The following is a 16,008-nucleotide window of genomic DNA, read 5'->3' on the forward strand; positions in this document are numbered from 1 at the left end:
ACAGTATATATTTAAATGTAAATACCAATGCTCTGTCTAAATTGTTAAAAACCAGGGAGCGCGTGGTACCGTCAACTAATACGACGGACATGACGGCGTAGAAAAAATTGAATACCATGCACTTCTTTTGAGTTTTAAAGAATAATCTGCCAGCCACCTAATGGTGCAAGTTACATCATCATGATATGAAACATTCAAGCTCGAAGTGTTACAAGAAAATGTCAATCGTTTATACTCATCTCTGAATATATCAATTAAATGAAAAAGTCAGACAAATGATGGCCGCGTGGTTTATACAGACATGGTCAAATTCAAATGGTAGCAGGTGAGGAATAGAAGTTATCTCTACAACGCAGAATCGTTGTAGTTTCTTAATCAAACGGGAGGCCCGCGCCGATCGTTTTATCTATAAATACTTCCTAGAAATCTCAACTTATTTCATTCCTCTCTCTGCCTATACAGGTGAATTCAATTTCATATCCCTGCGAGTACAAATGGCTTGTCTTAAATTATACGCCGCGCTCATATTGCTCCAAGTACTCTTCAGCGTTGGTCACTGCAGTTCCGAATTCATACATTCACGCGCTGCTTATTATGGGTCTCCAGATGGCTTAGGAACTTCCAGTAATACATACTTGAATTCTATGTTGCCATTATCATGATTTAGTTTTACTCTATCGTTGAACAAAAGAAATGTTATTAAGCAAAATATGAATGTGCAGGTGGTGCTTGCGGATATGAAGAGTACGGAAGAGACGTCATGGCAGGAAATGTTGCTGCAGCGAGTCAGTTTTTGTACAGAAATGGGGCTGGATGTGGCGCCTGCTATCAGGTAATTAATGAACATGAACCATTATTACCATCATTCTTTTTCGTAATAAACTGGAGTGCTGATTGACGTTACTTGATATAAATAGGTGAGATGCAAGAATGAGTATCTATGTACACAGAGCGGCGTAACAGTGGTGGTCACAGATCATGGGGAAGGCGATAGAACAGATTTCATTATGAGTCCTCACGCTTTCACAACTATGGCGAAGCAGGGCAAACATAAGCAACTGACGGCGTTGGGTGTTGTTGACATTGAGTACAAACGGTAAGATATGATCTTTTCGCATTACACTGCACTCTATATTCTAGACAATTGCTCATGCTAATGAATTCTGCAAATACTTGGCAGAGTGGCTTGCAACTATCCTGGATACAACATTTATCTTAAGATTAACAAGAGCAGCAATTACCCATATTATCTATCTTTGGTGTTGCTGCACCAAGGTGGCCAAAGAGATGTAGTGGCCGTTGAATTGTCTCAGGTATAGAAACCAAAAGCATACATATATTAGATTTCAAATTCATATCAGATTTTGTGATATATTTTTGTATCGCTGACACTGGGAGGTTGTAATGGCAGGAGGGAAGTTCTGAGTGGAAGACAATGAGGAGGAGTTACGGCGGTGTGTGGGACATTGTAATGTCACCACCCAGCAAGGGAAGCCTGGTTATCCGATTTCAAGTGTCAGGGGGAGAATGGATTTATGCTCCAAATCCTCTTCCCTCTTACTGGAAAGCTGGCGCTGTTTATGATGCCGGTGTTCAGCTCAAATACTGATTATTACAATGACTACTTAATTTCGTGGCATTTAAATTAAATAAATTCAAGCAGGGAGATTCAATGCGTTTCTCTCTTCTTGCACTTGCCACCAAAACATGTCATCTTACTGTTCGTAAATAAAAATTTAAGTATAATAATTTACCCTCATGTATTTTTTGGAGAAATGGACCACATTTCCACTTTCAATATTTTCTTTGAAAATGTATCAATATATGTCTCTTTCCATCATTTACTTTTTTTTGCTTTATATATGGTCTTCCATATCGAAATATATTTCTTTATTAAATATTTTAGTTTTTATTTCTGTTTATTTAATATTTTTTTATTATTAGTTTGTCTGGGTTCTAATTAGCATATTAAAAAAATATATATATATTTTTAAAGATAAACTATATCTAATATTTAAAATATAAATAATTAGGCAAATATTACATTGAGAAAGTAAATAACAGGAATAACAAGAGCTCTGGAGGAGCTAGAGTCTTTGCCCAGTGGGAAATAAAATATAGATTTGCATTTCACAGCAAATTGAAGTTTCTTTATGATAAGCATTTTTATTTGATTTCGAAGACTATTTTTATTCTTCTATAGCATCTATTTGAAGGTTACCCTTTGACTGTAGCATTTGTATCTTGCTATTTTGATTCAAGGTCATTTTCTTTGTCTGTTGCATTGTTTGCAGCTTTATTTGTTTTGAGTGACCATTTTTCCTTGTCTATAACATCTATAGATCTAGTTTTTCCTTCTTAAAATTGGGAGAGTTTGATAGACCTTGGTTCTAAATCAAGAGGTCAATTTCTTTGTGTATCTTGTGATTAAAAATAAAAGTTTGTCTTCTATTTTCATAATAGTTGGGACTTTTATGTCTTTGAATTTTTTTACTAATATTGTAGAATATACTTTTAAAATAGGATTTTTATTTTCATTGATAAAAAAATATAATAAAATAATATCAATATTATTTTAAAAACTTGTAATCAGTAAATAATATAAATTGAGAAATGTTTAGAGGTATTATTGATGATGCTTGGGATAATTAATTTGAATTATAAGCACTCCAACAATGTATGTGAAAATATTGATATCATAACTTTAAAGTATTACTTTCATAATAGATGGTAAAGTAATTAAAATACATTTTCCTATTTTTATGATTGTAGTTTCAATTTTTATGGCTAAAAATTGTTATTATACTGTACAAAAGAAAAAATATACTTCTACAAAAATTAAGTTATTTTCCACACGCAACTGTTGGGACATAATGTCACTCACCGTCCTTGTATGGGACCCCTGTTCACAGCCTTGGCAAATGTCAAAGATGAATCCACCGTGAGTAGTCCTGGTGTTTCTGTGTTTGTGTGAAGTGTAGATTGCCATGCAAGGAGCAGAACTTTGTGGTAACGGACTTGCTGTCGATAAAATCCTCGGCACACTTCAACTTTCTCTCTCCGCATTGTCCGGAGCACATTTTTCCTATTACTATAGATCTTGTCTATGAAAACATCCATTACTTCCTCAAAACTGCTCTCACAAGATAGGTGGGGTGTATATTTGCTCCTATTATGGATTTATTCCTCCTTGATGGAGACCAGGCTACCTTATATATTTTCTCGCACACATCCCAATGCACTTCATGAATTTTTCATGATAATAAAATCATTGATCTGAAATATTCAATTTTTTTTACTTCTTGGGTGTCAATGTAAAAATTCAAAATGTAGAAATCAAAGCCAATAAAAAAATTTGAAATTTTAAAAAATCATGAAAACTTGTGAAACATGAAAATACAAGACTTCCTAATATTTCCAAAGGGCAGAAAAGGTGTTTTGGAATCCAAATAGCAAGAGTTTTCGAAAAGTTAAAAATATGAAATCTAAAATCACACAAAAACCCCGAAAGTGTGAAAAATACAAAAAAAATTGAAATATTTGAGAAATTCTAGAAAAAATCACAAATTCAAAAATTATAAAAGAAATCAATCAAAATAAAAAATGAAAAAGTTGGAAAGAAATTTGATTTTTTGCATTAAATTATGGAAATTAATTAAATATTGATTTCAATTAATTAAAAATCAAAATCAAAATGGGATAAATGAAGACTTAGCTTCATTGTGAAGCTAAAAGCATCAATAATGACAACTTTTTGAAAAGAAGTGGAAAAAGCAACAAGTGGCACAAAAGATTGGAAATCTTGATGGTTAAGTAAAGTAACTATTTAATTTTAACATTCAGCTTTGAAGCAACTTTTTTGAAGGATGTATCATATAATAAACCCTTTCATTCAATCCTTCCCAAAAAGAAATTTCAAGAGAAAATTGAGAATAAGAGTGAAATTCAAAGAGTTTGGAAAGAAGATTTTTGGAGGAATTTCTAAAATTATTGAGGAATTTTTTAAGAATTCATGATAAAGGATCTTGAATTTTATTAGAAAGTAACATTTTTAGTGAGTTGTGAAAAATTGCATGTTTCTCGTGAAAATATTGAAAAGTGAATCCTGAGGAGGAATGTGAAAATTTTGACAAAAATTCAAAATCTTTGTCTTTTGGACAAATTATATCTATTTCTTATGCTTTCTACATATACTTACATATCGGCATCTTCTATTTTGCAAGAAGGACGAATGATATAACCCAGGGGAACAACAAAACTGAGTGGATAATTGATAAAGAATGAAAGGAGAGGATTCAAACCTTCAATCCAAAATTATGTCGAAGTGGGCAGAAATCAATGGTACAAGCCTTGGCGGCCTTGATTTGAAAGAATTTGATTGGAGAGTGTTTGGATACAATGACCACCATCCAACACACCTAGCTACAAGAATTGTGAGAAGTGAAATTGTTCCTACAACTATTTTCCCTTGTTCATTTTAGCATCTAGAGTTGATTGCGGAATGCACCAAACACTACAGTCCTAGGGACAAAAATATTAGAGATACTAAACAAAATATTCTTGCATATTTTTCTCTAGCATCCATATCTAAGGAATTTGAGATTTCTTCTCACCAAATGATAGCCACGGAAATATAGGAGAAAGCATTTAGATTCTACACCTCTGTATTCCATTTCTATGAAGAAATAATGAACAAAAGATGTTTGAAAAAGAAGAGTTTGCATCATTCCAAGATTCCTAAGGAAATAGTATGGCTCAACTTGTAGAGGGATTATAGTGACATGATCACAATGCTGAGTTGCATATTTGGCATGCCTCATTCTTATAGATTTGAATCTTGGATGTGATATTTTGTTGAGCAGGTGATAGAGGAAAGTGATAGAATAGATTGGGCTAGGATCATAAGTGACAATCTGAATGAACAATTGATGAATCTAGAGAATACAAGGAAATTTTATATAAGCTCTTATGTCATCTACATGCTACCATGGAGAATGAATTATGATGGACTATGATGCAAAAGACTGATTGGAAGTAAAGCCCACTCAAAGTTCATGAACATTATTCGTAGTTGTATTTATATTCAAAGGATGATTACATAAGGGTTAATGATATCTCTTTCATATGCATAGTGAGAATACTACAAAAGAGACAACATATGAGATTGTCAGTTGGTGTGATGAAGTTGGTCGAATATTATGGTGCCTGGTTCATTCAATTTCTTACCTTTTCATACATCCTAGTTCAGGGATTTTCCACGTAGCCATACAAACTTCCTAGGTACCCAATAGCTAAGTTGGTCTTGTTAGAGCTTACTTGACAACTCATACGCTACAACAAGATCTAGAAAGGGAAGAATAACTTGGAATTACAATGCCCAATTTCGATAGGAGAAGGAAGAATTGAGGTATACCCATGTCTAAAGGTTGTAGAGAAATCAACAGATGAGTTTCACTTCTTTTGTCTCTTTCTATATCCAAAAAGGATGGATTTTGACCCTTGTAACAAGATCACATCAGTAGCATGATCAAAGTACCAACACAATGTTCACCTTGAAGAATTTTCAATAAATGTTGTAGATGAGAATGAGATTCAAAAGAAGATGCAAGTAAAAGTACAAAGATGTCTCTCCTATTAGGCTGACTTATCATAACGACTGAATTTGAGTATTTCTACCTAAAACATAATTTTGTTCAAACATATGAACTTGATAAATTTACTCTAGCTGAGTTATATATGGTCACACACATTTCTAATTGGAAACATTTAATAAGTGTAAGTTTTATACTAGTTATATCCAATTACTAAAGAAATACAATTAATTTAGAAAATTGACATTTCAATAACTATTACTATTTTTTATGATGTTTTCTTAATAACATATAAATACCATTTTATAGAGCTCAAAGTCAAGAATATTCACATATAGAGTTCATAATGTTTTAATTAGATATAGTATTTTGTAATTAAAAAAGTCTACAAGAACTTATTTTAACACTCGGGAAGATGTCGATTTGGTGAAAGAAAAAAATATTAAATCAAATCATTAAAATTTAAAATTTATATGATCTTCTAGATGAGAGAGGCCTCTTTTAGAATCTATAAGTTTTCATTTGGTTGGAATAGAATTAGTTTGAAAAATGTGGTGGGAGATGAAAACTATTGATTTGGATAAGTTGAAGTTTGAATCATTATAAAAGAGAAAATATATGTCAAAAGCCAATTTTTATTTTTGATTGTTCTAGCTACATATGTTATCTATAACATAGTATGAGATCAAAGGGAAATAATTTTATATCCATGTAGTTTTCTGGTGGGAACTAGACCCTTGATTTCCAACATTTGTCAACAACTAAAAACTTATCCTTAAAAATTAGGAGAATATATCATTTCTTATTTCAAATAATTATTAAAAATTATAGTCCCAAACTTCATCCATTTCTACACATTCCATTAGTTTACTTCATTTTCAAATTCTAAATAATCATACAACTTTTATGTCATTGAAGGTGAAAAGATATACTTTCATTGGCCTTTTCCTTTGTAAAGGGATGGCACAGGTTTGTGCTTTTACCCATGCATTCAAGATTATTGTTAACCATTATTATAAAATGACACATATGCAAGGTTCTTGACCAAATGGGGGAAGATCCAAATGTGATGTGAAAAAGATTCAATCTAGAAATGGTAGCTCAGCCCTATGATTGGAAAAGAAAAGAGGTTATAGATCTTAAAGCTCTTTCAAAGCCAGTCTTCTAATTTTACAAAGTGGTGGATTAAGCGTAAGCTTGAAAAATTAGATGCACTGGCTAATGGATTCACATATAGTTTGCTTGGTCACTGGTGGAGGAGGACCTTTTTATGACTCCCACCTGATCAAATTTTGGTGTGATGAACTTCTTCTTAGAAGTATGTGGATAGAATAAGAGTTTCTAACTCATTTGGTGTGTTTTGCTCTAGTTTAGGCTCTTGGTCTAGGTGATTGGCAATGTATTGTCATGTTGTGAATTTTTTGCATTCTAGGTGCATAGGCTATTACTAAAATATTGGAATGGTGTATTGGGGGAAGTTTAAAGCCCAAAAGTTCCTTGAGAAGACCCAACAATGGTCTTGGTGATGGAATTGCAAAAAGAGAGATAAAAAGAAATAAAAATTGCTAAGTTGCTGGTCACTTATGTAAAAGTGTTGAGCAACTTGTATTAGAAAGAAAGTTAAATTGTGTAAGTGGCTGAAAATTCCCTAACTCAACCCATACATGATGGTATAGCCTATTTAAGGTTGGAAGAATCTGAACCAAGGGTTGGAAGTCATTTTTTTGCATTGCATGGTGTTGCTACAGCAAACTGTGACTGGTGTTTAATACATTTTTACTAGTTTATAGTGTTGTTTGGCAGAAAATCACATTTTCATTGTCATTTTTTTGCATGTTCTAGTTTGTATCTTTTATATTCTCCATTATCCATGAATTAGATTAGATCTGTAAACATGTTTTGGAAGGTTTTACTAAATTTCTTTAAAAGTAAGATTTTGTTGTCCAATTTTGAGTTGTCAACAATGAACAGGCTGTAGCTCTTGTTTCCATAGTGGGATTTCCATGGCCATTTGGATTTCAAGACTACAGATCCTAATGTGTAAAATATTGCAAGCAAGGGCCCAAAAAATGTGTGCAAGCATTTGTTTGACAAAGCCCCAGGCAAGCTAGGCAATGCTCCGCTAGGAGCAAGCATCAAAGTGTAGAACTAGATCTTAGTGTGCAAGGAACATTAACATTAAAGTAAACATTCACAAACTAAAACTAAATTCACATATATGTTTAGACAAAGAAAAATAAACAAGAAGTGCAAACCTCAAAAGAGAAAACACTCCATGCTTTCTTGATTTTTTAGATGTGTCCTTTGATGTGGATGTATACTCAATTGCTTGCCCCAATTGCTTCAATGGTGGAGATGGGTAATGGAAAATTGGTAGCCTCGTGAGCTCTCAATTTGGCATTATAAGGTTAAGATTAATGACTTTGGTTCTCAAAATAGCATGGTAACTTTAGCTCAAAGATTGTTATTGAAATGGCTTGGGAGGGGATTCAATTTATAGGCTAAGGGCTTGAGGGATGGAGGGATAAGATGCAAGGAGAGATGAAGGCTTAAGGAGGGCTAGGATGCACTCAAAGGAGAGCACATGGATTGTGCTTGTTTAGCACCAATGGGAAGGTTACACTTATCACAAGGAGGATGAGTGTGAGAGGGTAGGGTAAAGGGTTGGTTAAAGGCATGATGAGTGGGGTTGAGTATGTAAGATAGATGTAAGAGGAATGAGTGTGAAAGAGGGAAGAGTGTGGAAGATGGATGTAAGAGTCATGAGTGGGCTTGTAAGAGTCTTTTATACTTTGTAAGAGCACTCATGACTTGGTGGTTGGGATTTTTGAGGGGGGACTTTGGTTTGGTTTAGGAAAGTCTTAACCTTTCTTAGGGAATGTGACAACATTAGGGGGTGGATTAGGCTTGGGTTTAAGATTAGATTAGAGATGTTAGAGATGTGCAAGTGGATGACATTAATGAGGGTGGGTGAGTTAGTGGCTAAGCTTGGTTAGTATGGGTGGATGGGGTGGATTAGGCTAAATAGAGGATTAGGGATAAGTTAGGGGCTTTTAGATTTGAGGATTTTATTTATCAAATAGATTTATTTAATAAATGGGGATTTTTGGAATTAGATAGAAGAATAGGATTTAATTGATAAATAATAAGTTATTTGATTTATCAATTAGGACTATAGATGATTAATTAAATTAATGATTTAGGGATGGAAAAGGATTAATTAAATAAGAATTTAATTAATGATGCCTTTAGAGATGGCTAAATTAGATTACCAAAGCGGTGTAATCAAATTTAGGTGTCTACACAAAGAATTTGTTCTCAAGAGAAAAACATATAGATTCAAGATTTTCCCTTTAGAGGGATTCAAGAGGGATATAAGAAGGTTCTTTTTTGTATAGGAGAAGTTTCTATGAGTTGAATAAGGTGTTTCAAAGTTGAGGACAGAAAGCAGCCCTCAAAACCCTTCAAAACCCTTATTTTTACTATTATTGTTGTACGGTTTTTTGGTGGCCTAAAACCTCAAAAATATTTGATTATTTAATGTATGAAACAAATTTTATTAAGGTCAGGTCTAATGAATCCTTAAGGGTAATAATTTATTAGCCCTATAAATCCGGGTGGAGGCCTAATTTGGGGCTCTTCTAGTAGCCTTTTTGTGAAGAAACCAAGAAATTGGGTATGAACCCATTGTTACCATCCATTCAAGCATACTAAAAGTATTCCAATAGTACCTTAAAACTCATCAAAACCTTTTTTGAACTTGGTATTAAAGTGGAACCCTAATAGGCTTACATATGCATTTTGGAAGAATTGCACTCCTAGGAGGATAAGTGAGTCACATGAACTAAAAACTCAGTAACCATTGATAAACTTGGTATACACTGAAATACATGGTTTGAACTTCAAAACTTCACACTAACTGAATCTACTTGGTAACCATTGGAATTGGTCAAAAAGACTCGATAGCAACTATAAAGCTTAGTTGCTACTGAATTACATGGCATCCACTATCAGTACTTGGCATCATCATGCTCTTGGTAGACATAGAAGCTCAATCCATATTGATCACTTTCAAATGATCTTGAAATCAGCCTGCACTAGTGACTTAGTAGATATGTTGCAACTAAACACTAAATCACTTGGTTACCATGAAGTGACTTAGTTAACATTGGCTTCTTGTCACCTAAACTGAGAACTTGGTAGATACTGCAATGCTTAGTAACCACTAGCTTTGCATCACATGAACTACAAAATTGATAACCACTAATAAACTTGGTATACACTGAAATACATGGTTTGAACTTCAAAACTTCACATTAACTAAATCTAGTTAGTAGCCACTGGAATTGATCCAAAAGACTTGGTAGCAACTGTAAAGCTCAGTTGCTACTAAATTACATAGAAAACAATGTAATCTATTCAATGAGCTCGGTAGCTATACAAAATCTGAATAAGTGTGTGTCACTACTAAAAAACTTGACTGATATGTCAATACATAAGATCACCCAAAACATCGGAGTTGATCCCCAAGATCAACTTTTCAAGAGAGGAGTTCAAAAGGATTCGTTCCATTAAGCATCGTACAAAATAACAGCTCAACCATCATCACAAATAAAAGAATCCTACACTAAGTTCTTACAAGAAAAGAAGTTCAATTTTGCATGGACTTATTTAGATATGCCTAGGGTTAACACTAATCTTATTATGCATCACTTATCCATAGCTCTAAGTGTTAAACTAGTTAAGTAGAAATTGAGAAAGATGCATGCTCACATAGCTCTCCTAGTCAAGGAAAAATTAGAGAAACTCCTTCGTGAAAAATTAATAAGAGCTATTGACTATGCTGAATGGATATCAAACATTATACCAATTTCAAAACATGACAAAACCATTCAAGTTTACATAGATTTTAGAGATGTTAATAGAGCATGCCTAAAGGATGATTTTCCACTTCTTAATATAGACATGATAGTGGATATGACTAAGGGTTATGTAATTTATTCCTCAATGGATGATTTTTCCAGATATAATTAGATTGAGATAGCTCCTAAATATCAAGAGAAGACTACATTTACTTGTACATGGGGTACCTATTGTTGGAACATTATGCCTTTTGGATTAAAAAATGCATGAGCCATCTATCAATGAGCTATGACAACTATTTTTCATGATATGATGCATAAAAACATGGAAGATTGTGTGGATGACACCTTGGCCAAGTCTAAGAAAAGAGATACATAGTTAAATTATTTACAAGTTAGTCTAGATCACATGGAACAATTTCAACTAAGGTTAAATCCTTAAAAGTGTGCATTTGGAGTCACTTTCTAGAAAATTTCTAGGATTCATTATTTCAGCAAAAGGACTAGAGGTGGACGTTAACAAAGTTCAAGCAATCATGGATATGCCATCTCCTAAAAACATTAGCCACGTGCAGAGTCTTCAAGGGCATCTTCAATCTATAAGGAGGTTTATTTCATAGTTGGCAGATAGAGCTCAACCTTTAAAAAAGAACTTATATAAAGGAATCAAATGTGTATGGAATGAAGAGTGTCAAAAGAGCATAGATCAAATTAAGAAATACTTGGCAAATCCTCCTATTTTAATGTTTCCTAAGCCAGGGATACCACTTATTCTATACATTTCAATGACAGAGTCTTCCTTGGTGTCATTATTAGCTCAACTAGACGAATATGGGAAAGAAAGAACAATATACTACATTAGTCGTACTCTTGTTTCATATGAGGTTAATTACACCAGTATTGAGAAAGCCTACCTCATAGTTGTGTTTTCTTCCCAAAAGTTACAACATTATATGCTTGTGCACACTATGCAGATCATAGCAAAAATTGATCTACTTACATATTTACTAAGAAAGGTTGTGTTCATGGGTAGACTTGCTAAGTGGACAATGATCCTTTTAGAGTTTGACATAGAGTACATTGAGCATAAAGAAATCAAAGGGAAAGCCATAGTAGATCAGTTGGTTGATTTCCCACTACAAGATAATACACCTATTCAAGTTGATTTCCTAGATGAGCATCTTGTGTATATGACTGAAAGAACATAGAATATGTTCTTCGATGGGTCCTTTATGCAAAATGGTTCTAGAGCTAGTGTGTTGTTTTTTTCTCCCCACGGGCACATGATTCCAAAACCTTACAAGTTACTATTTCCATGTACAAATAACATTGTTGAGTATGAAGATTTAACAAATGGACTTAAGATGGCTATAGAATGGAGAATTATAGAGTTACACATCTATGGGGATTCATAGCTGATAATAAATCAAGTCAATGACAATTATTAAACAATAAATGAGAAATTGGTACCTTACAAACAATTGGTTGATTCCTTGAGATGCTACTTCACGTTTGTCCCATTTTACAAAATACTTAGAGTAGAAAACAAAGTAGCTGATGCTATGGCTACACTTGCTTCACTTCTTCAATTAGAGCAACATGAATCAAGATTCGAATACCTAGTGGAAGAGCTACATCACCCTGTCTATGATTCCCATGAAAGTCATGTTATTTGTACCCTTGTTGGTCATGAGTCAGCCCATTATGATGCCATTTATTCATACCTTTGGGATAGCATTATACCTAACACCTTTAACCAATCAAAATGTAGAAACCTTCTTTGAAATACCTCTCCATTCCCTTATCTCTAGAGATTTGAATAGGAGTGGTCTAAATGGAACACTTCTTAGATTCTTTAAAAAGGAAGAATCTAGTCAAGCATTAGTTGACATCCATGAGGGCATCTATGGAGGACATTCAAATGATCTTTCCATGGCTTGACGATTTCTTAGGTTGGGATACTATTGACCTATGATGAAAATTGATTAAATATCTTTTGCAACGTCATGTGAAAAGTTGCAACATGATACATGCTCTAGGTAGGGAATTCATTTCTTCTATCTCTCATTGGCCATTTTTGGTGTAGGGTCTTTGATCTTGTCAGGTAGATTCATCCCAACTCATCATGTGGACAAAAGTTTATTATCACTACTATTGATTGCTTCACTAAATGGGTAGAAGTTGTTCCACTTTCTGTTGACTTGAGCAACATAGTTTCTCTACTTATTTTGAATTATATTATCTATAGATATGGAGTTCCTTCCAAGATTATCACTGACAATGGGGGCTAGTTTAAAAATAAGGACCTTAAACAACTTTGTAAGAAATTCAAGATAAAACAAAATTGGTCCTCCATTTACTTCCCACAAGGAAATGGTCAATCAAAAGCATCATATAAAACCATTCTTAAAATCTTACATAGAATAGTTCATAAGAATAGTAGGGATTGGCACTTACAAATAAATCTAGCTTTGTGGGCCTATAGAATGAGTATTCAAACTCTTGTTGGGGCTACTCCTTTTTCCCTTACACATGGTGTCGAAGCAATGTTACCTTTAGAGGTTGAGATTTATTCACTCAGGGTTTCCCTCAAAGGTCTAGTTACAAATGAAGACTACCATGGCATGAGACTTCCAGAGTGAGAACTTTTAGATGAGAAATGCCAAGGATCATTTGACCGTTTGAATGTCCATCAAAAGTGCATGTCAAAAGCATTCAACAAAAAGGTTCACCCTAGAGAACTCCAAGTGGGAGATCTTGTCCTTTGTGAAAATCCTAAAAGTTAACAAAATAGAGATCAAAAGGCTAAATTTGAACCTAATTGTCTTAGACCTTACATTATTATTGCAACTTTTGGGTTTGGTGTCTATTTATTGTCTATAGCAGAGGGAGAGAAGCTCCCTAATCCTATCAATGTCTTGCACCTAAAGAAGTTCTATCCATGATGCCCATTCTCTGTGGGAGAATGTTTGTACATATTTATTGATCCTAAAAAATCCAAAAAAAAAATGATATATTTCAAAAATCCAAAAAAAAAGTATATTGGAAGATAGGAATATATAGTGTTGTTGTGGGTCTCTGGCCTTTACTTTGTAATCTAGATTTGACTAAATAAGTTTTTAGCCATTTTCTTGAAAAAGAAGAAGAAGGTTTGATCATTTTATCCTAAGTCTTATTTAATTAAAAGAAAACCTCTCTTTTAATTAAATAATTAATCCACATTTAATTAATTAAGAGAAAAAAACCCCTCTTTTAATTTAATTAACTATTTCCTATTTAATTAAAAGAACTTGCTCCCTTTTAATGAAATAAAATCCTACATGAAAAAGGAAATTAAATAAATTAAAAATAAATCAACTTGAAAAAGGAAATAAATTAAAGAAAAATAAAGAAATTATTTTTTCCTCTGCACTTAAATGTGCATATCTCTAAGTGGGATTCCTCTTTTTCCTCTTTCCACTTTCTTCTCAAAGACTCTTCTTTTCTCATTGGTGGAATTTTTTCTCAAATGGATCAAACTCTATTATCCCATATTGGTTGTGAGAAGCCTCCTAACTCCACATTTTCCTTTATAAGGAGCCCTCTCCTTCTCATTTTAATATAGAGCAATATAGAGAGAAATATAGAGAGAGATATAGAACAATAGAGATAAATATAGATAAATATAGAGAATAGAGAGACATATAGAGAAGATAGCTCATTGCTATAGTATTGTTATGATATAGGTTTAGAGAGTTATTTGGAGGAGTTTGAATCTTAGTGTTTCGACATTGGAGCTTCATTGCAACTTCTTTCTTCTTGTCTTATTCTCTCTTGCATCCATGGCTTCCGTCATTAGGTTTCATCCTTGGATTTTCATATTATCCTAGAGTCATATTTGTTTTTGTAGATTAATATTGCATTGTTATTTCCTTTCTTTCATTGCTTTGCATTGTTATCATTCACATCAGTTTTCATCTTCATTTGCATTCATATTTTGATCTTTGAATATCTCATTTTATGGTGTACTTGCTTGGGCACAAACTAGGTCAAGTTGAGGGCGTTTATCACAAACCCTTACACTCCATAAATAGAGAGATATGAGCCACTATTCGAGACCTCATTCTTGAGAAATCTTGGATAAAATGACTCATAAAAGTGTGCTCACATTTTAGCACATAGATATATTAGGTTGTTCAATGAAATGCTAGTTCTAAAGACAAATTTAAGTTTCAGTTGGGTTATCCTTTATATCATGAGACAAATAAAGTTGTTAATAATAAACATAAAAATACTCATAATATTAAATATTTTATTGGTATTCATATCTTTGATTAAAATTTAGAAAAAGTATTTAATTATATAAGAAAACTTCTAAATTAAATGCTAAAATATTTTTTGAGTGAACTCTTACGCTATGTTAAAAAATTATAGGGATAAAAAAACACAAATCACAACCTAATGACAAGCAATAAAGCAAAAGAAGAACCACTTTTTAGCAAGATTAGATCACTTAATTTCTCTCCATTTCTAATTTTTTTGATAAATAAGTAGCCAAAATGGGGGCTGACCTAAACAATAAAGAGTTATAACTGAGCTACAACATTCAATTACAAACACATTGAAAGACAAAAAATAGATAAAAATCCATGGACAATCACCAACAAAATAGGAAAAATATAGTCACCAATTAAATTTTCTAAATAAATTCATGATCCACAAAGTAAAAAATATGCTAAATCCTTTGCCTCTATCCTTAAATAAAAAACCCATATAATGCAATTAAAATTTATAACTAAAATCATGATGTCCAAAGTGTTAAACTTAACAATAGTATGCAGTCTTATAATTAAAGCTATAGAAACCTAAATATTAATAAGTTTCTACCTCAATAGGGAACATCCAAATAAAAGTATAAAGAGTTTTAGAAACAATATTAAAAATCCTATAAATATTCTGCTTCATATTAATGGAGAAAAATTTCAAGACAAGACAAAAACCATAGTTATCTAGTCCTATACAAGGTACTTTAGGATAACCTTGAAGCCTCACCTCCCTAATTGTGATTATTATCTTTCTCTTGTTTTAAGAGGTAGAGTATATTAGCTAAAGAGTGCATCAACTTGATCACAAATGGGCAAGCTTTGTGAAGTCTATTTACATCCCCTATAGCCCTTTCCATAACACCTTAAGTTCCTTTGAATTGTTTGTACAACATTTACAATATCTAACCTCCTTGTTATTGGCCATCATGATGACCTCCATACTTGTAATATAAATTTTACTATTAACTGAAGGGAGCAAGAAAGAAGGTAAAATAAGGGGAGGGGAATTTATTTACTCTTAGGTTCCACTAATATCTAGGCATTCAATAGTTCTATCCACTTTAACATTTGTAGAGACATGCTTTTCACTATTTCCATCATGCTTTCCTATCTTAGACCCAACTTTATTCTCAATTTTGGTGGTTTTAATCACATAAAAAATTATTTCCTTAACCTATTTTTCTATCGTTCAAGGTTTTTTAGCTAGGTCTAAACAATCTTCTAAGTGTTTCCTCTTTAACCTTTTGAAAT

The 16,008-nt window shown here is 32.9% G+C and overlaps 1 protein-coding gene across 1 annotated transcript; it reads left to right on the plus strand.

The window, feature by feature from the left end:
• Positions 1 to 446: 446 nt before the first annotated feature.
• Positions 447 to 1,753, plus strand: LOC149578012 (expansin-like B1). Its single transcript, XM_089795138.1, has 5 exons — positions 447 to 624; positions 723 to 832; positions 918 to 1,096; positions 1,181 to 1,313; positions 1,412 to 1,753. The coding sequence occupies exons 1-5, from the start codon at positions 495 to 497 to the stop codon at positions 1,607 to 1,609; spliced, it is 750 nt and encodes a 249-aa protein (XP_089651264.1). The 5' UTR covers positions 447 to 494; the 3' UTR covers positions 1,610 to 1,753.
• Positions 1,754 to 16,008: the final 14,255 nt, after the last annotated feature.

Source organism: Cupressus sempervirens, chromosome 1 (assembly GCF_028749045.1).
Source record: "Cupressus sempervirens isolate cs-2001-9-10 chromosome 1, ASM2874904v1, whole genome shotgun sequence".
NCBI lineage: Eukaryota > Viridiplantae > Streptophyta > Pinopsida > Cupressales > Cupressaceae > Cupressus > Cupressus sempervirens.